The sequence below is a fragment of the Sminthopsis crassicaudata genome, chromosome 1 (assembly GCF_048593235.1).
Source record: "Sminthopsis crassicaudata isolate SCR6 chromosome 1, ASM4859323v1, whole genome shotgun sequence".
NCBI classification, from domain to species: Eukaryota; Metazoa; Chordata; class Mammalia; order Dasyuromorphia; family Dasyuridae; genus Sminthopsis; species Sminthopsis crassicaudata.
The window spans coordinates 582,046,029-582,068,419 of NC_133617.1; the positions used below are offsets into that span (position 1 = coordinate 582,046,029).

Here is a 22,391-nt window from a genome sequence, read left to right on the forward strand (position 1 = left end):
AAAGATAGGCTGACTATAGAGGGCCGCAGATAGTGGGGGAACTCTGGGTAAAGTATAAAACCCTTCAGCACAGAGGGAACCTGCTGACAATGTCTGGTTTGGCTTTCCATCTTCTCTAAAGGTTGTCAGCCTTCCTGAGAAGTCAAGGAGAGTGTGACCATTTGTGTTCTACTTGAAGCAAGGGATACTTACTGTAAAGAGATGCATTTACATATCAATAGGAGAGTGCTTATAGTTAGCACTTGCACTTGCACTTGATGTAATGCTGCTATAGTTAGCACTTGCTCAGTGTGATGTGGTGATGTAACGGTTCTCTAAATGGCACATGCTTAGTGTGCTATAATGATGTAATCATACTACGGTATTTAAGGGCAGAGAGGACTTGAAATAAACAGACTCCTTCTTTGACCATCCTCATGGGTCTCCTGCCTTCTTCACTCCTCCACTAAGACCAAGGACTTGGGCTGGTCCTCAGATCCTCCAGAGAGCAAGTCCAGACGGTATATTTTGGCACCCCAGCATGGGGGCTCTAGAAAGCACACAATAGCTGACTACTCAGTAAATTTTATCTCTTTAGTGGAGAAAAATCCCTTAATTCCATTTCCTCCCATCTGCCCCATGATCTTGCTTTAATAGTTGTGCCCTCCATGCCATATGTGCTCAATCTTTGCATCCTTTTTCAATCGAATCCAAAAGGCACATATTAAGTTCCTCTTAGGAGTAAGGCACTTTGTTAAGACACTGGATACAAAGACAAAATGAGATGGAGTTTCCTCTAGAGAAGAAAAGAAAAAGGAAGAGGGAAAGAGAAAATGATTAACCAAAGAAACAGGAGACTTCTTTTAGGTGAAGACATGGGATTTTAGTCTTGAAGATAACTAAGGATTCTACTAGGACAGCATCTGTCAAGTGTGATCCAGGGGTCTCTGGAGATCTTTGAGACCCTTACAGGGTGTCTACAAGGACAAAATTATTTTCAGAATAATGTTAAGGTGTTTTAGAGTAAATATTAATAGATTACTGTAAGTTTTTGGGGACATCCTCAATAAATTTGACAAGTTAAAGAGGTTCTAAGAACAAACATTTGAAAAGTGCTGTACTAGGATGAGGTGAGGAGAGAAAGAATTCCAAGAATGAAGACAACTTTTGCAAACACTTAGATATGGAATAAATGGGGAGCACCAAGTAGTCCAACTTGCTTGCAAGAGAGATTTCATAAAAGAGAGAAGCAAAATGATGCCAGAAAAGTTAATTAGAGCTAGATTGTAAAGGACTTTAAAAGCCATATTGAAGAATTTATATTTTATCTTCTAGAGATGGAAATGTGGTCAGACCAGAGTTTTAACAAGATTATTTTCATAGTCATATGGAAGGTAGATTAAGGAAGAGTCAATTTAAGAGTCAACTGACTCCTTAGGCAAGGAGTCAATTTAAGAATTTTTTAACATTATAATTAGGGTGAAAATTGGAGTTGGATAGAATATTAATAGTTGATTTTCAACTAGAAAAAACTTGGGTTTAGTCCTCTTTGTGGAGCTGCTAGTGACATTCTCCACCAGTGGAATCAATTTCTCCTGGAATCCTAGGGAAACCTGTTCCAGTGATAGTACCCTCAGAAGCATGTGGCTGGTCTCTAACAACAAGAATTTGAGAAATGGGACTAGAATCCATGGCTGCTGATGATCATTCCATCCTAGATGATATACTGTTCAGTGGTAATCTTCTGTTCTTTACTGAGTTGAGTTAATGGGAAATATTATTTTAATCATAGTAGAATGATTTCCTTGAAAGCCTCATACAAGATTCTATCTTCCATTTCATGTTAAACGCTACATGAATGAATGAATAAAAAGAATTTTATTAAGTATTACTGTGTGACAAGTATACAGTTCCTCCATCACCATTCCATTGTTCCTGTACCCCTAGCCTTCTAATCCTTGTTTATATTTTCTTATTAAGTGAAATCAGGGCACACAAATGAAAAATTTGCTCAAAACTAAAAGAAAAGATTGTCCTTCTCGAGAATTAACATTCCTTGCAAATAAAAGGTTCCCAGCCACACTGTTGCTTTGGAACTGAAGCTTTGTCGAATCTTAGACCAATTCAGAGTTTGATGCTATGTTGACTCCAGGTCAAAGGACCATAAACCTAGGGCAAAAATTCTTCATTTTTTATTGAGTTTTGGGTTCATTTGACAATCTGCTGAAGCCTGTGGACCTTTTCTCCGAATAATGTTTTTAATGACTATAATAAAATGCATAGACTCACAAATGAAATCACCCTATATTGAAATATGGTTATCAAAAGATCTTTCCCATTTGAGTCCACAAACTTGATATCAAACCATCAACTCCAGGTTAAGGGTCATTGATTTAGGAGGAGAAGAAAGCTCAGAGGGAACCTAGTCTAGACCCTAATTTTCCAGATGAAGAAACGTCCTTCCCAGTTTCACGTAGGCTGGATTTGAACTCAGTTTTCTGATTCCAAAGTCAGTATTCTCTCCACTGTATTACAGTACTTCCTTGTTAGATTATCTTTTCCCAATAAGCATGCTTCTTTAACCTTTCTTTTTTGTGCTACTATAATTTTTAAAAAAAATACTTAGGGGCAGCTAGGTGGCACAGTGGACAGAGCACCAGCCCTGAAATCAGAAGGACCTGAGACCTTCCTAGCTGTGTGACCCTGGGCAAGTCACTTAGTCCCAATTGCCTCAGCAAAAAAAAATAAATAAAATAAAAAGTAAAAATAATAAAAGGTTAATAAAAAGGATAATTTAGTCTGATAAGATGTCATTTCCCACTCCACTGACCTCAATCTGTCACTAAGAAGGGAACTTTCACTTTACACAGGGTCTATATTTTCTACTCTAGTTTTTTTTTTTTTCATGCCCGTCTCTTATCTCTTGATAGGATCGGAGGAGCTGTGCCAACTGTCTTTTCCTATTTTGCTGAAGTACTTGCCCGAGAGAAACGTGGGGAACACCTGAGCTGGCTCTGCATGTTCTGGATGATTGGAGGCATTTATGCCTCGGCCATGGCTTGGGCCATTATCCCTCACTATGGTAAGATGTTTGCTTTTCATGGAAGTATATACTTCATGGGGTTTTTTCAACCTATTCCTCACTACCAGGAGTTGCGAACCTAAGACAAGGGCACATGCAAATTTCTCCATCTAATCTGCTTTAGTTCCTTAGCTTATTTCCACACAGATGGACAATTTAAAAACTGATCAAGAGTAATATGAACTGCATGTTGTTCTTATTTAAAACTATTGCATTGGTTCTTTCCCTCTACTCTATGAGACCCACAGTCGGGGAGTGAAAAGACATACATTATCCAAAACAACTGCTATGGCAATACCATTTGTATTTGCTCTGGAAATGTTGTTATATGTCTCAGAGAGGAGTCATACATACACACACACAAATTCATTCCCTCTCTGCCAAGTTCAGCCCTCAATCTGGTATCTATCCAATGGTTAATAATTCAGAACTAAGATGGACATCTGGAATAAAGTCGAAATCTTCACAAATAATTCATAAAAGGATAATCTACTGCAGATAATTGAGAACTGTCTGGTTCTGTCTGTGTTTTCCCATCTGGTCATTCTCAGCTTCTTTCCTTGGTTATGTGAAGGTAGTAAAGAATTGTCCCATCCACTTCCAAAAACATGGTATTTCTGATTAATTGTTAGGCTGTACCAACATGTGAAAAAATGGTTATATTCAGGTGAAACTGACAGCAACCCTGTAATAAATCTCAGGGGAACAATAAAGGAAGCTCATTTTAATTGTGTTTGAGCAGCTAACTAGATAAATTGAACTATTTTTTGCCAAAAAAAAAATTAATCAAATTTAAAATTTTCAACTATTGAAGTCAGATAGAAATACATTTGGTTTTTCCAAATTTCCCAACATTAAATTCTATAGCTAATAAAAAATCATTTGCATTCTAGAACCACAATATTAGCTCTCTTTTATCACTTTTTTTTTCTCATAACAAAGAGGTAAGTAGAGCAAATCATCATTATTTTCCAGAAGAGGAAATTAAAACTCAGAGCAGGTAAGTATTATTATTACACAGTTAATGAATGTCAAAAGCAGGACTCTTAATTAAAGATCCTCTAACTTCAAATGAAGTAATCTTTCCACCTTGATTAGAATGTACTTTGTTATAGAATGTGGTCCTTTTATAAAATTTGATTTCATGACATAAATCATGACACATTACAAATTGTTACATCTTAAATTGTAGAATATGTTTGGTTTCACTTGTAATTCTGATTAATTGGAGGAAAACAGACATGAAAAAAGAAACAAACAAATCCTAAAACAGTGTCTTCCTAATCAAAATTGATAAAAAAGGAAAGAAATTTTCTAATTTTAAAATTGAGTTTACAATGCAGAGCAAAAATATTGGACTTTGGACTAATGTATTGGAGGTTCATTAGCATCATTTTGTCAAAATGCCAGAAATAATTCCAAAGAAAAGATTAAATATGTAGACTACTCTTTTTTGCTATTGCTATTTATTTCCACCACCAGACAAATTTAAGGGAGTTTATCAGTTTGATTATGATCTTGGAACCTCAGCCTTTATTCCCTTTTAACTTCACTTATCTGAAGAGATTGAACAAAAATTGTCACAGTTTTATCCAGTCATATAGAGTAAGAAGACTACAGTTATCCCTTCTACATCATGACTTTCTCCATCATGGCTTCAAATTTATCATGGGTCAGCATAAGAATTTAAATAGGAATTTTGGGGGAGTTTTGCAGAAGCTGCAGACAACCAATGAAAGCCAGTAGATGATGCAGAAAAATTTTAGAAACTCAGAAATGCATTTCATATACATATTATATATGTGTATATATTATATATATAAAATTGTTTGATTCAATATATTTTATCATTTAATGCCATAATGATTTAGACTTCTCTAATATGAAGGGAGGGTCAAAAATTTTAAGAGGATTTTCCAGATTTCAGCCTAACCCTCATGTGTGGAAGTGATAACTGTATTTTTCTCCTATACAAAACATCTTCTGAGATATTATTTCTTAGGGCTGAACCATATTTTTTTATTATTTTCTTATTCTATTCCTATATCCTACTATCCTATATCCTATTCCTTTATTCTATATTAAAGTCACTGAGTGTCAAAGCAGATATTGATCTAAACTGGATAATCCTGTCAAGGTCTTCACAAGCATTTACACTGCGATTATCTTCATGCTGGTCTTTTTTGCTTCTGCTATTTGTGACCACTACAAGGTGAAGTGACTAAATTCCTTACTAAATTATTTTTCTTGTAGCTTTTGGATGTATGATTAACAACATTTTGAAGAACATTTCCAAGATGTTTTTCTATTTAGCTTCAATTTCCTTGTGTTATGGTTTCATTTATAGAGAAAAGGACAAAATGGAAGTGATTTGGTTTCTTCAGCAATGTGGGAGTTGGGACAAAGACAAATTCTAGGTACAAAAATAAGTTACAAAATAGGAATTTACTTTATATTGCTATCTCTCCATTTTGATTTGCCCCTAGACTACTCGACTAGTGCTTTCATTCCCTGGTTCTTGGTAGAATAATATCTTTTCTGGAGGGTACTAGCTACAACCCCTAGATTTAGGCTGAAATTGATCTCTCCTTAATCTCCTAATATCTTAAGCTTATGTCCTTTTGGTTCTGAGATCCAAAATTTCTTCTGCTTGTTTTCTTAGGCATCTGACCTTGACCAAGTTAAAAAAGCTGATTTCCTGCACTGGTATTGCCATATTTATTCTAAATTGAAACAAGACCCCTTTTTTCTCTATTTCTTGGCTCAACTTTTCAGTTTCTTTTTTTTTTTTTTTTTTTTTTACTCAATGCATACTTATCATGTGGCCAGTTCCAAGCCCTAGTTGGCCATTCTCCCATTTTTATGACCTTTGATTCATTCTTTTCCAGATTCTTAAAGCTAGAAGGATCCTTGAAATCAGATAATCCAAACTTCTCCTTTTTTAGACAAGGAAACTTGAGGTCCAGAAGTAGAGAATTAGCCACATTAATAGTTATGTGAATATTGTTAAAACCATTTTCTAATGACCAAATTAATATATTTTCCTTTATATAATACTACTTAAATATCTCTTTTTAAATTTTTATTATTCTTTTGCAAGTCAATAAAGGTCAAGTGATTTGTGCAGAGTTATATAGCTAGTGTCAAGTACCTGAGGTCACATTTGAACTCAGATTCTCCTGAGGTCAGATTCTCCTGAAGTCTCCTGACTTCAAAGCTGCTGCCCTATCCATTGCATCTAGCTGTCCTCATGTATCTCTTTTAGACAATAACAGGAATATAAAACTTTAAATCAACATACATTTAGCCAGGAAAGAAATCAGAGAATATGCTGAGAATGAGGAAAGGTCCAGTTAAGGATAGGTAGCATAAATTTGTAGGAAATATGATTTGGAGATTTTTCTCTAGAAGCATTTGACCATTCCAGATTAAGGATATTTTAGGAATAGACAGGTTATATCAGTCAATATTGATTGAGGGTTAGCAGGGCAAAGAAGAAGGTCGTTCCCTTTTAGCACTTATTTCTGAGTTTCTGGACTTCAAAACTATGCTTGTTTCATACAGAAACTTCTCTAAGTGTCTGGAGCCTCTCAGCTCTGGAACAACAATTTCCATCAGCTTTTATTTCTTGTTTCTACTGCCCCTTCACCACTGCCTCAAAGTTTAGCTCCTTTGTCCTATAATGGAAAAACTTTGGCCCTTTCTTCTCTGCCCTAAAAGCAACTAAATTTCAGCTTTCTCATTGTATAAGAAAAGTGAGAAATTCCATAATAATGCAGTGGGCTGATGGTAACAAACCAGAGCTGAGTATCTTTTAAATCATCTTTTTTGCCCTCAATTCCTCTTAGGAATTAATCACTAAAAAACATTTACTAATCTTCTAGAATATTGTTAGGCACTGAATTGGGGATGGGGTGGGTAACAAGTGGGGGGAGAGATAAATACTAGCAACAGTAAATTAGTTCTGCAAAATTCTTGGTCACAGAGAGTTTCAGAGTACAGTTATCACTGCTGATCCTAACATTTCCCTATGCACACCAGAAATAAACTTACATCAAACACAAAATGTAATTTTAGAAGAAGATTTGTCTGTTGACCCAAAAGAAAAGTTATATTGTTAAGCTGCTGTTATAGTTCACTATCTGTCCTTCATTTAGAAGCTGACCATGACACCATGGAGGTGTTGCTATGACATTCAAGTGAATTGGATTAAATGAGGGAGGCCTGGACAAAATCCCCAGTCTTACTTTCTCCTCCAGAACCATCTGGGTCCAGAGGCCAGATATAGATCAGGATGATTAAAGATGGCTCTGGATGCAGTGGGAGACCTTGATATATTTTTAAGTTAAGATCTTAACTGGGTCTCAGTTTGTCTGAGGCAATGCCCATTCAGTGATTAAGGCTAGGTAAGAAATGAGGCAAATAATGGCCTTTTTTACTTAGTCCAAAAAAGAAAAAAATCCAATCTGGGAAAGGAAGACCCTCGGGATTTCTGGACAAAACAGAAAGGAAAAGAATAAGAGAGCTCAGCATGAAATTAAAGTTTTGGCATTATACCAGTTAAGAACAAGGAGATTGGAGAAGAACTAGGAAACATTATTCTACTGCAGAATAAAATAGAATTGTATTTCTTCCAATTTCAATCTAGTTCCAGTCCCCTTTAGTGTTGCTGCTGTTGTTCATTTGGAGAATAGCCGCTCCATTAAACCCAATGTCGTCATTTTTACTCTTAAAGCTTCTTGCGAATCATACAAGGTGTCCTCCTCCATTCCTCTGCCAGACTATTTGTGTGCATTATGTTACATAACCAGGGCATCTGATTAGCTACTTAAGAAGCTTCTCTTTTTAGCTTGTCCCTGGCACAGACAGCCTTCAGCTACTAAATCACAGGACTCAGTGCCGCATGCAGCTTTGTATTGCTGCATTTTGTTAGCTTCCCTTTCACTGCATCTTCACTCAGGGCCAAGATGAGGAACACAGAAGGACAGAGCCAGCATTCCCAGAAAATGAAAATGAGCTACTTTTTATTTTTAGAAGTTTTCTTGCATTAAAGAGATAGGAACATGGAAAGGTAAAGAAAGAGTATAAAGTACAAATGTATATTCAGGTATTGGAAAAGGACAAAAGAAGCAAATATTTGTGAGCAGCTTGATTATAAGGATAGAGAGATGACCTACATGTCCAAAGACATTATATAGGCTTAAAATAAGACCCACATCCACCATGGTTACCCTCCTTCTTTCCAGCACCATGGAGACCACAGCTCAGAACTGTGGAACTTTGCTCAGGTCACAACAGCTAGCTTAGCCACATCCCTTTGGGAGAAAAAGCCTGATTAGGGACTACAACCCTGTAGAATCAGTGCTGCAAAATTCTGTAATGTTTATGCCAGGGGCAGGGAGGGTGGGGGTGGAGACACTGCAAAGCTCTGAACTACCAGTGCATTGAGGAACAGAGGGAATGGTTCAGGCCACCAAAATAAAATACTGGCTATGTAGGGGGTGTGTAGGGGTGTTAGTAATACTATGCAGCATTCCACCAAGTCTGAAAGAAGGAGCACAGCATCCAGATGGGACAATTCTGACCAAACAAAAGTCAGTCACTTGGGACAGAAATCTAGGCTGGTGAACTGTGAATTATCCAGTGTGGTAACAGGCTTTAAGATTCAGTTCCCAAGGAAACAACAAATAGAGAGGAGGGAGTCAGAAAGTAAGTGATAGAGAAAATGTGGAGAGGAAAAGAAATTATTCAAATAAGAGAAAAATTAAGTTAGTGCCTAAAGAAATAGATATCTTCTGCAGAAGGAACTCATTTACTAACAAATATTTTTATCATTATTTTTACTTTTAAATCATCTTCATTTCCACATATATCCCCATCCCTTCTATTCTCACAAAGCCATTCATTATAATAAAGAGCAAGGAAACCAATCAACTTATCAACCAAATGTGATAGCATGTTTGCCATCGATATCCTACCTCTGCAAACACGGGGATGGTGTACTTTCTCACTTCTTCCCCAGGGCCAGGCTTGATCATTATAATTGCAAAATGTTCATTTTTCTGTTGTTCTTTCGATTTGCATTATTGTGGACATTGTGCAATTTTTTTCTTAGTTCTGCTTATTTTACTTCATGTCTATTCACATGTTTTTTCCTGATTCTTTATATTCTTTATAGTTATCATTTGTTATGTTGCAGTAATATTTCACCACATTCATATACCACAATTTGTGTAAGTATTCTGTAATCAATAAGTATATATCATATTACTGGTTCTTCATACAACAAAAAGTGCTACAATGAATATTTTGATATATAAGAGATCGTTTCTTCTATCTTTAACCTTGTTGAAGTATATCTCTAAGATATTAGAGACTATACTCTAAGAGTTACTTGAAGAACTAGGTATATTTAATCTGGAGAAGAAAGCTATCTAAGAATTTGAAGGGTTATCAAGGGGGATTAAACCTATTCAGCCTTAAATATGGATCATAATTAGAAACATAATTAGAAACAACAAAGGGAAGTTGCAAAGAGGTAGATCTAGATTTGACATCAGGAAAAACTACCTAGCAATTAAAACTATTCGAAGTAGAAAAATTTGCTTCAGGAAATAATGGGTTTCTTATCAGGAGAGTTGTTCTAGTGAAGACTGAATAAGAATTTGTTGAGAATGTTAAAAGGGTCACAAGGATCACATGCTGATTGGATGATATAGATCCACAATTCCTTCCAACTTTCACCATCTGAAATTTTTTGGAGTAAGTGCCATAAAAGTTGTCTTCCTTTGTATGTTTGATTGGAAATTGAAATGGGCCAATCTTCAAAAGATTGGCAGTTCAAATGTTGTTCTGAAGATCTACAAATGAAGAATTCCACCATACCAGATCTTCTGTGGAGACTATATAGAGAAAAGCAAGGACAAAATTGCACTGGTTCAGAAGGCATAGATAGATTGTAATTTCTGCTAGTGGAGAAAATAGCTTCATTGATTAGATCATGGATCCATCAAAATATCAAAGCAGTGATGAATGGCCCTACGGCCTTCTAGGATCCTGAATGTTTAAACAACAACAAAAAAATCAATTATATTCAATGTGCTCTTTTTTCTATGGCAGGAAAAGTGAACTAACATTATTTGTAAAACATTTCCAAAAAGAAAGGATAAAATCATAGGACTTTTCTGATTAACTTTTACTAAAATCAAAAAATTTAATAATTATAACATTATATTTTTACACACTGGTTTTTCAAGGCTTTATTTCATGAATGATTATAAAGGAAGCCTTTAGTTACTTTTAAATTGTAGCTATAAATTTTTTTCACATAAATAAAATTTTCAGACCCTGGAAAATTATGCTATAAGGCAGGTAGGAAAAACCAGGAATGCTTCTTTCCTACCTTGGAGGAGGAGAATGAAACCCAAGATACCTGCTTTCCCTCATAGGCCTAAGCCAGGAAAGAGTCACTGTATTTATTAAATAACCACCATGTCCAGTGCTAGGACCTGAGATACAAAAGTACAAAGGAGCATAGTTTCTGCCCTCAAGGAGATAATAGTCTATCTACTACAATAGAAATGCATTTCATAGCTGGCAGTCTGCAGCACCATGAGCCATTCATTGTATATTCACTTTCAGAGCAGAGCATGACAATAAGTTATTGTGAGCAGACAAATAAATGGAGAGCATTTAGGATGAAGAAAGAAAACATAATTACTTTTATGACCTCACCAATGTCTTGCTAAACCTTCCTTTATGCTAGCTATGGTTTCCTTAGTTTTCCACCTTTCATTGGTTTAGGAGATAGATTATGACAAGCACAGGGAGCAAAGTACAAAAAGGATGAAGAAGTGAAGAGAGGAGAAGTGATCTAAGTTTTGTTTTGTCTCTCAGTGATCTCCAAAGTGAAGATTGTGGTCCCTAAAAGGTTGTGGTCCCTAAAAGGTTGTAACTTTGCTCTAAGGGTTAAATAATGGCAATCAAGTTAAGAAGATGGTTCACATCCTCATGATAGCCATTCTCCAACTCTTGTCTTCAATACAACTATAGGATACTCTTTAACGCTTCATTTACTCCAGTCCTTCCCATGGCTAGATATCTGTGCATGTATAAGAACAATATTACATTGGCTCAAAGAACAAGGATATATTACAAATGGAATCAAGCCTTGACAGTAGTCACAAAGGTAAATTCCCCCTGCTTCCCAAAATTCTCAGACCTTGGCCTCCAGCCCTTATCCATCACTGAGGACTTTTGCCTCTGGAGAAGTAACCAGTGAACAAGTCGTTCTGCTCTATTTCTGTCTCTTCCTATTCCCTCCTGCCTTCCCCCCACTTTCTCTTTGTATGTGTGTCTATCTCTGTCTCTGTCTCTCTGTTCCTCTCTTTCTCTGTTTCACACATATATGCATACATAGACATCCACACACTTTTAATTTGTTTTCTTGGGAAAGAGCCATTAGCAGTGATTAGCAGAAATATGTGCATGGAATGGTTATAATACTATCTTTCCCCCTAAAAAAAAACCTTCCTTCTTACCAAACTTTGAGTCTCTCAAATTTTCAGTCTCTCCTTTATCCATGACTTCTTACTCAATTAAAGCTGCCATCTTAAAAATTTATATTGATAAAAGTTTGTTCTACAGTCCTATAGTCTGCTTTCCTCCAATGTTCCTTATTTAATAAATACAACAGGCAGTATAGCCCCAAAATTCCTAGGTCTATTCCTAACAATCTGGGTATTTAGAGTCAATAATATAAACTCCATATATCCTTTATAAGGAATGCTAAGGAAAAGTTTGGTACCCTAGAATCCACTTCTATAAGTAACTTCTGTACTTGCCTGAGGATCCATGTTTTCTTATGTTGCACCAAACTTTAGATACTCAGCCTGGAATCAGATGAACTGAATTCAAATCTTGAATGTGATACTAACCATCAGTAGGTTGTTGTTTTTTTTTTAACAAGTCACTTAAACTCTGGCTCTCAATCTCCTTTTCTATTAAATAAGAGAGTTGGACTTTTTATAGCCTCTAGTGTCTCTTCCATCTCTAAATCTAAGAGCGTTTTCTGTCACAGTAACTTACTTTCACTGTTCTCTTTTTATCCTAAGAGCAAATTAGACTGAAAAGCAATAATGATAAGATCTTTAAAGGGTTTTGAAGCATGACTACAGGAGAGCCATTTCCTTTGGTGAAGAGCTGTTGTTTATGTCTCAGAAGTAGTTCTCCCATGAGGGGCTCCAAAGTAAGTCTTAGTGAAGTGTTCATAGTGATAAATATAGCTATGAGCTTAGTCATCATCATTTCTTCCATCTCTACACACTTTTCAAAGTACATTATCTCTCTACTTAGGTAGGATGGGGCTGATATAGCATCATCCAGATGCTAAAGGCATCCGTTTTACTGCCCTCACCATGTTTAACGGATTCTGTGGTCTGCAAAATTGCAGGAAGTACTCAACACTTGCTCTCTCCCCTTTGAAATCTGTTTAGTGATGACAAATAAAAGCCACCTTCTCATTGAAAATGTAAGCTAATCACATAAAGATTTGGACCATAGCTCTTTCTGTTTGCATCCACCAGAAAGAAGTTACAAAAGTAGATCAATGACTATGAAAAAGTGAGAAGAGGTCAGTACTAGTGTGTTTTACAAAAATCTCACTATAGACTGCAAGATCTTCGAATTTTTTGATAACTTGGTTTTGTTCTTTCCATAAAACCCCATACCTCATCCTCCCATCCTCTCATTCTTTCTTATGTAACTAGGGATAAATGCTTTCTCTACAGGCAAGGGAAAATATCTAAAACCTAGAAATTCTTCCCATATCAAAAGGAACCAATACTCTTATGAACTCTGAGCTGGGAACAAACCAGTGATAAAAATAATGGCTATTTTGAATTTCTCTGTATCTATAGTGTTTAGCACATTTCCTGTCATACATAGTAAGTGTCTAATAAATGCCTGTTGACTGGCAGATAAAGGGCAGAGCAGTTAGTTGATTGCAAAAGATGCTGAACATGAAGTTCCAATGGAGGAATAACAATCAAGCAAGACAAAGAGGGAGCATCTATTTCAATGGAGATAAAGACTAGGATATTGCTGTGGAAGCAAGAGACAAACTACTTAACACCGGTTTAAATTCCTCCCTTAGAAAAGAGACACACAGTTCCAGGTCAGTTTGGCCCAAGTTGAGGTGCACAGAGTACTATTCCCATTAAATACAGCATAATATCAAATTTATTCCTCTTGAAGATCTGTTACTCACTTTTTTGTTTTCTTAAGAGTATCATGAATAAGTGGTTGAAAATAATTATCATAATCGCTACAAATCAAATATGTGTTATTTATATATCTAGTTGGTTTTTTAATGAGTTTCATTCCAAATATAAAATGATATCTTAGAACATCCTCACAATGTAGGAATTTTGTCTAAATTTTCTATATATTTTCATTTTCTGAACACAAGAGAAATAATATTTATTTGGAGGTTCATTTTATCCATTAAATAGAATTGATTTGAAAATATCTTGACTGAGTTAAGTTCATCATTAACCTAATTGGAACCTTTATCTGAGACTTCTAATTAATACAATTAACAAAACCTTAGTAATTAACTGCTGTGCTTTTAAATTAACTTTTACCTAGAGGAACATAAAAATAGTCTATACTTTCTATAAATTCACCTTGTTCTTTGTTCAAGCATCTTGATCATTCCCAAGGTTGTAATACTTGGAACTGCACTGGCTTCACTTCTCAGACAAGATGTTATTTGCCTCACTTTGTGGAAGGAGAGAGATTTCTATAATCTCAAGACTCATTTTGCTGGGCCCCAAAGCACTCTTTTCTTATTATGGCTGGCATGTCTGCCAAGACAAATGATCTCTCCCTTTCTCCAAAACATTCTCATAAGAGATTGCCAAAATGAAAGGTTATTGTGTCCCTACTTACTTTTTTTCCTAAGGGTACCTGTTCGGTGATACTCAAGAAAGAAGGAAAGCAAAACTAAAATCTAACTTCCATTCACAAAGGTACAATAAAATGGCCTTCCCAGAACATTGAAATTAAGAGACTTTAGCCTTTTTTACTTTAAATTTCCTCATTCACTTATATACTAGTGTTAGTTTTTTTTTTTTTTTATGTAGTCAATGTTTCTGCTCGGCTTTCATCTTTTATGGGGACCCTCAAAATTTCTCAAAGAGAAACAGAATTTGTGAGACATTTAGAAGCAAGAATGTCCTTTCAGTCATTTTTTCAATCATATCTGACTCTGTGACCAATTTGGGTCACAATTGGTCACAATTTGCTTGACAAAAATGTTGGAGTAGTTTGCCATTTCCTTCTCTAATTCATTTTATGGATGAGAAAACTGAGTCAAATAGGTTAAAGTGAATCCTCTCTAAAATAGGACAGAGACAACAATACTGCCCCAGATTTGTTCTGGGATAGGAACTATATTGCTAGCATTAAAGATGCAGGATCTTTACACTGGCATAAAGAATTGATTTCATCCCTCCCTTCTAATGCTCTTGAAATTTTACCATCCTGGTCACTTTCTGGGCAATAGTTGGTAAGGCACTATTAATCTAGAAGATTTGATAATCACTTGCACTTTGCATTGAAGTTGATCATGGAAGAGAGTCTGGAGGCTTTAACAGAAGAGAATCCTGCTTTATGTATGCAGGATGGGAAAGACCTTTTTCTTTTACCAGTATGGTATCCTAGACATACATATGTTTTCCCTTATTCTTTTTCTTTTGGCTACAAGTGTTGTAGGAATTTTTAATTATTATTTAATAAGAATCACAAATAGCAAAGATGGATTCTTACAGATTCCAAACTGAAAGTACCTTACTTAATGAGGTTCAGAGTATGAACATGTGTGTGAGCTAGTATCTAGAATTGCATAGATTTTATGGTTCTTTTCTCAGTTCTTGCTCTCAGAATTGCTCCTTCTGTTCCTTAAAAATAGGAAAGCTGGTATTCTATAAATGCATTATAAATCATGATTTCATTTTCAAGGGAAAGATTATTGATTTGCTTCTTTTTTCACTTTCTCCCTTCACTCTAACTCCTAGTGATGGATTCAAGTTTTTCATGTGCTATATAATCAGCCAATCAAAAAGCCAGAGATGCTTCCCTGATTGATGTTAAAAGTAGTCTGTGTGAATGATTTCATACCACCCCAGTAATTATAATACCAAATACAGGCAAGGCCCAGTAAACCTATAATTGAGAGGAATAGTTTGGGTTGGCTGTACCTGATTATTTGTTGTGTGTTATCTGATGGGTTTAGACAGTAGAACTCTCACTTATTCTATGGTAGATGTGGTTGTTTCACTTTGTTTTTCAAAGCTGATATACATTGGAATTAGTCTATTATTAATCTAGCATTTTGAAGTTACACCTAAAAGTAATTCTGGTTAAGTTGTATTTAAGTAGTTAGAACAGGAAGAAATAAAAAATAATATTTCTGGAGGGCAGAGGCAAGTAACAAAAATAAAATTTTAAAATAATTTGTTTGATCTTATCAATATAAATATCAATTCCATCAAAGGAGATCACAAGCCATCCAAGCCAACTTATCCTAGGGTGCTATTGTCCATGTCCTTGCATAAATCTTCTTTAAGGAGTCTGCTTCACATGATAGGGCCTTATTTTAGAACTCTTGACATTGTGTGAAATCCAGTGAAATATTCATACTGACTATTGTTTGTTGCCCACTCTCGCTGGGTAATTAAACATCTTTTTTAAATTGTCATATAGCTCTCAAATGACATAACTTCTCATACTCAACTCTTTAGTAGTAATGGATTGTGCATTTTCACATACATAGGCACCTTCCTTACCCTTCATTGGCAAGACAAAGTCAAGACTACTGGCAAAGACCTAGGAAAGAGGTGAATTTAGCCTTTGTAAATTAAGATCTTTTAAAAACATTTTTATTTTTAAATGGATTAAGCTCATGAACAAAATTTTAAATAGATTAGAAATTCCATTAAACTGCAAAAAGAAAAAGACACAATATTAAGGAATCAAGACAATACAGAGGTATACCTCCCCATTTTAGAGATGAGAAAATTGAAGCGCATAGAAATAAAGTAATTGCTCAGGGTCATGAAATTAATAAGTATAGGATCCCAGACATGAAACTAAATCTTCAAAAATATTACTCAGCATTACCTCTTTAATAATCGAGTGTGTGGTTGTCAATATTAATGGTGGCCAAGTCAACACTGAAGCCAAGTCTCACATTACATAATCATGAGAGTAAATCAAGAAAGCCTTTCTCACTCTAAAGGCTAAAAAGCTCAACTTTATCTTTCTTTTCAATGTTTTCTCCCTTGGTAGGAATTATAATTATGCATCCTACAAGAAAAACAATTGAGACAGATTTCTAAACCATCAGCACTTTGTTAAAGTTTTGTCCCTTCTAATAAAGTGGACTTCAGATCTTCCTTAATTTTGACATGCTTTTTCTTCCAATGTCTTGTTTTTATAGGATTTGTTTGATACCCAAATATACAAAACAAACATGGCAAAATTTCTTTGGTTGATAAACTTTGCTCTTGAGGACCAAAAATGACATCAGCAGGGCAGTCACATGTAACATGAAGCATGGGGCAAATTAGTTCACTAAGTAGTCATAGGATAGTCATAAGCTCATATTGGACAAGAGAGAATAGTCAAGAGATACAAAAATAGGTTGGGAAACTTTTTAAAATATCAAGGAATTTTACCCATGCTGAGTTTGGAAATGAGATTTGAACAAAACAAGATTCTTGATTGATTAATGATTAATACTCATTGAAATAGAGTAGGGGCCATCATCCCTTCTCTCTCCATCTTCCATTCTTCTTTCTCATGCTTTGGATAAAGTAGCACAGGGGAGAAGAAGACCTCAACAAAACTTCTCATGGTTCTATTATAAAGAAAATAGGAAGCAATGATAGGGAAGAATAATGAAGGGAGAAGGCAGAATATTATCAGGCTTAAGGCATCCCTCTAAAACACTCTTAATAGCTAACATTTATATAACACTTGGATGTTTTGAAATAACACTTTACATATATTATCATATTTTTACTCTCCCAACGATCCTGAGATGCGGGTACTATTATTATCTGTACTTTACAAAGGAGGAAATTGATGTTCAGGAGAGCTGTTACTTTCTAAGGGATATATACAATTGGTGAAGGAGGTGATATTTGAGTTTTATTATTTTATTCAAGTCCAATATTCTACAATCCACTACCCTATCTCTACCCTGAGCTAACCTTCTTTAACCCAGTGCCATTTTGTGAATAATATTATATTCTATTTTTAAATTCAAAAGTCAATTCAGAATACAATTAATAAGCATTCTACATAATACTAAAGACGGAATGAGATTGAAATCTATCTACTACACAATAAGCCTCTGTTGACATGCTTTTGTTTCTGGTGAAGGACATTATTTTTTTTCACATGTGTACTTTTTTCTTTCTGATTGTGCTGGCAAACATATTTAGAATATTTCCATTAACATTTTCTCTTGTGTATGAACAAAAAGTCCTTTTTACATATGAGTTGAATAAAGTGGGTGAGAAACAGTTAGTGTTATGAATTGTCATTTTCTCTCCCACCAAGGGGTTGCTTTTCATATTGGGAAAATTCTATGTGACACTAAATAATATATGCGTTTTCTGAGAGAAGATGAACTTAATCTTAGTAATGGTGACTGCTGCATAATTCTACATGGTGTCTATTCTTGTTAGAGAGTCGTGTCCAATCCTACCTAAGAGAGGAATACACTAAGTTCTGGGCTAGCTCAGCTCTACTTCCGATTGCTATGCTTTCCCTCTCATGTCATTCATCTCCATGTAGATATGCTTGATATTCACAGCATTTAATGTGTCTTTTTAAAATTGAAAAGTAAAAATGTACAGATACATTTCAGAAGACTCTCTATGAAGAGACCAGGGTTGGAAGTAGTTCCTGTGAGGGAATGCCGGGACCTGTGATTTCATTGATATAGGGAATGTTTAAGGAGAAATGTCTTACAACTAATGAAGATCATCACCTTCTCTGCAATATAGCATTAGCAAGTTGCCTGGGATAATGAGAATTTAAGTGATTGCTCAGGTTGCCCAGCCATGATCTGTCAGAAGATCCCCTGACCTCTTTGCCACTCTATAATTACTTTAATGCAATTGTTGTCTTTGTATTTATTGCTCTTTTTGGCTTTTTCTAAATTTGTCATCACTTCATACAAGTTTTCCCATGTCTCTGAATTCTTATTTGTCATTCATTATGGCACTGGTAGGAATACCTATATTCATTTGCCAAAATTACTGATCCCCTAATTCCTGGACACTGAAGTCTCTATCCACCACATGGCACTGCCTCTTGATACCATGACTGATCTTCCCAGAGATTTAACAAATTAACTGGCAAATGTTAGGGAAGCAGGGAGAGCTGGGAAGGTAACCTATCTCATTGATCTTTTCCATCCTTTAAAAAGATGGCCTCTTATGCCAGTTCTTTTATCTAAGGGAGACAGTATCCATGAATGTATGATGAAGGAATATTATGAAGAAAACTCTTCTTCAAGGGAAAAGAATATCTTTAATAGTGAAGATGACGTAAAAATAAAAAAAAACTAGTTTTTGAAAGTTTTAAAGTCAACTCTACTTTCCCTTTCCTGTGCTAAAGGATCCTCCTTTTTTATTTTTTACTATTGCTTTTTCTTTTGTCCATCTTTTCATCCTACCTCCTTTTCCTTCATCTCTCCTGCCCTGAGTCTGATAATATAAGGGGAGAGAGACAACATCATTTCTCCAGATTTCTTTAGAATTCTGGGAGCACAAGTGAAATTTTAGGAGGTGAGGAGGGAGGAAACTAGAAGCATAAAATGAAGTTGAGACAAAATATCATCAAACCAAAAGCTCTTTGCCCCAGCCCTCTCTCTCCTCTTCACCATGTTAGTCTTCCCTCAGACTGACACATCATTATGCCTTTATAATTGGTGGCCATGATGATTTCAGGTCAAAGTCATTGTCAGTAGAGTGATATTAGAAGGGAAAAAGAAAAGAATATATATATATAGTATCTATAGATGCCAAATGCCAAGACACTTACAACAATGACTGAAAGGTGATCTGGGACCTTTCTTGCAGATGTGTGTGGCCCCTTATGGGGAGATTTTTGTTTGCCTTTTCATCAAACCAGTAAATTTATTGGTATTAGCTTCTTCTACTGATGCAGATCAGCCTCTCTTCTGCAATTTATAATCTTAATTTAAGATTATAATAACTATAATCTTAGTTTCCCTTAGTTTACTGGGGTACTAAGGGGTGAGTTGACTTAAGAAAGAGATGGAACATGGGCCTAAGTCTCCAATCAACTTTGCTATCCCTAATACCAAGTTGCTTTTCCCTCAGGATGTAATACGCCTTAATAAATGCTTGTTGATTGACTGATTGATTGACTGACTGACAGGAGAACATTACACAAGCTTTAGTCATTAGACCTTAAGGTCCTTAGCCTGTCTGTCATTCTTTTTCCTTCAGAATTCACATGGTTTCTGTCTCAGCCATCATCACAAGCAGTGACCCTTTAAAACTGAATGGCAAATCTATTGTCAGTAGGGTGGATTAGAAAAAGAATGCATTACATATATATATGCTTTTGCAAACAAACACACACGCAGGCATTCTGCATGCCAGTTAAATGATTAAGTAAAAAAATTCAATGAAGATTACTAGTTGTGAAAATAGGATCTTATAAAATTCCCAAGGTCTCTGAGAAATTTATATTGTAATTTGAAAGTACCAATAATTTAAAGATGTCAACTAGTATCTTTCTTGATATCACAAACAGAATTCTTTTTGAGCTCAGTGGAAAGACTAAGTTTCTCCATTATTCTTGATCCCTGGCAAATCAATGGCTTCATAAAGAATATATATCTTTTAAGAAGAAGCTGCAGACCAAATTGCCCGTAAGGAAGCAAGGAGGGCTGTGTTAATTTTCCATAAGTATTTATCTTTGTTTTATTTTAATTTTATATAAAAGAAAAGCCACAAATGCATATATATGCGCATGTATGTATCTATATCATAACTCTGTATGTATAATGTCAAAACTACGGTGAAGTAGGAAGAGAAAAACCAGTTTGAAAGTGATGAAGCCCTAAATTGAAGTCCTGCTTCTGATAGACCCTGTGTGACCCTGAACAAATCCTTTAACTCCTTAGAACCCATACAATTTTCTAAATCTTCAAGATATAGAAAATTACAAATCTTCCCCAGTGGAAAGAGCTCCCTTCCCAGATTTATGGGTATTGGTCAAAAACCAAACACATATACACATATGTGTGCATATACACACATGAGTATATATATATATATATATATATATATATATATATATATATATATATATATGTATATCTACTAAAATATTGACTAAACAACAAATAAGAAAGTAATAAAAGGCAGGTTCAAGGAAAAGTGGAGGGAATATTTGAGACACAAGGAAGGATGAGTGGCTGGTGCCTTAATAATGAGCAGTGATTTTACATCTCAGTTTTCTTATAACCCTAAAATATCAATCTTACTTACCTGGGAATGATTTCTTGAATTTCAATAACTGGAACAAAGAGGAAGGAGTAATTCGCTGAATAGCAGAGATAGAAATATATAAATGCATTTATGATCTTAGAGAAGAAAAAGCATTAATATTGGTGAATTTCAATTAAGGAAATAGTAAAAAGGCTATTGAACATCAGTGTATAAATGGCCTTGTGCTGTGCCAAGTTTATGATGGGAGTGGGGGGAGGGGAATGATGAAGCCATCCATTCTATAGAGACACTTGACAGTCATTAAAAGAAAAAATGAAATTCCATATTTGTAAGTTATGTGGATCATACCACTAAATTGCAATGAAAGCTAAAATCAGCCATTTTTCTCTGAAACCCATTTCCCAATGCTGTCTAATTTTTCCTCTAAATGACCTCATTAAGCCAGTATGTTCAGATCTCGTTTATTTCTGTTTCCACCTTAATATTTCAACAATAAATGGGCTTTGTCACTTTATACTTTTCTGAACTACATCCTCAAACTGGGATTTGTTCATGACTAAGAGGGAGGGGAAGAAAATATAGATAAGGAAATCTCAATATTGGATCAGGATGTACCATGTGCTTTATTTTTTCAAATAGAAAATGGTGACATGTTGAAAATATATAATAGAGAGAGAATATGATGAAATATGGGTGAACTAATTCTCTTATTGTAGCTGGCATGTTAGTAGGAGGAGTAGCTGTTCTCTACCACTGCTACTTCACTCTCCCCCAGCTTATTATTTATGAATCCTTTTCATGTATTCTATGGTATAGCCAAATTGGGACATGTGCTATTCTTCACACCCAATATCCTATCCCCTACCTCCACACCTTTACTCAGGTTCTCACTTCCTGGAACAGTCCTTCACTGTTACATCTTAGAAACTCTGGTTCCTTCAAAGTTCAGCCCAATCATCACTATCCACGTGAGGCTTTTCTAACTCCTCCAGCTGTTAGCACCTTCCCTCGAAATTATCTTGTATTTATTTTCTGTATATTTTATATAAACTTATAGGTGCATATTTTCCTCCTGATAAATTGTAATTACTTACAGGTAGAAACTGTTTCATTTATGTCGGTTTCTGCTACATAGTAGGTGTTTAAACACTTATGGATTGATAGATGAATATATTGATTGATATATAGATGAGGAGTGTTCCCCACAATGGCAAAATCAAAATTCTGCATGAAAACCCAGGTGATTTGTGGCATTGATATCCAGATACCTCGTAGACAGGTGAAAATTTGTATCTAGAGGTTGGAAAAAAGATTAGTTTTGATTATCAATCCTCTTCATATAGATGACAGTAGAAGTGAGAATAATGTGAAATTTCCAAGGAAGAGAGCATAGAGAGAAAACAGAGGAAGGTCAGATGACCCAAACTCAGAAAACATCCACATTTTAGGCAGCTGCAAGACAAATGAATCCAGAGAAGCAGAAATAAGTAAAGGGATGGCAAGTTGGTGGAATGGATAGTGTTGGATTAAGTCAGGAAAACTTGAATTCAAATTCTGCCTCTCACAATTTCTAGTTGTTTGAGTATGGGCAAAACCTCTTTAAGTCTCCATTTCCTCATCTGTAAAAGTGGGATGATAATATCTACATGGCACAAGGTTATTGTAATAATAATACCTATACTGCATAAGGCTATTATGAGACTCAAATGAAATAATAAATGCAAAGGTTTTGAAAACTTTAAAGTTTATATAAATGTCAATTATTATGA

The 22,391-nt window shown here is 35.3% G+C and overlaps 1 protein-coding gene across 1 annotated transcript in view; it reads left to right on the forward strand.

Moving 5' to 3' along the window:
- The window catches only part of SV2C (synaptic vesicle glycoprotein 2C), a 247,113-nt gene that overhangs the window by 147,682 nt on the left and 77,040 nt on the right, over window positions 1-22,391 (forward strand). Inside the window, exon 4 of the mRNA XM_074282309.1 lies at window positions 2,910-3,061. Coding sequence (XP_074138410.1) covers window positions 2,910-3,061 — 152 coding nt within the window. The remainder of the gene's footprint in view (window positions 1-2,909; window positions 3,062-22,391) is intronic.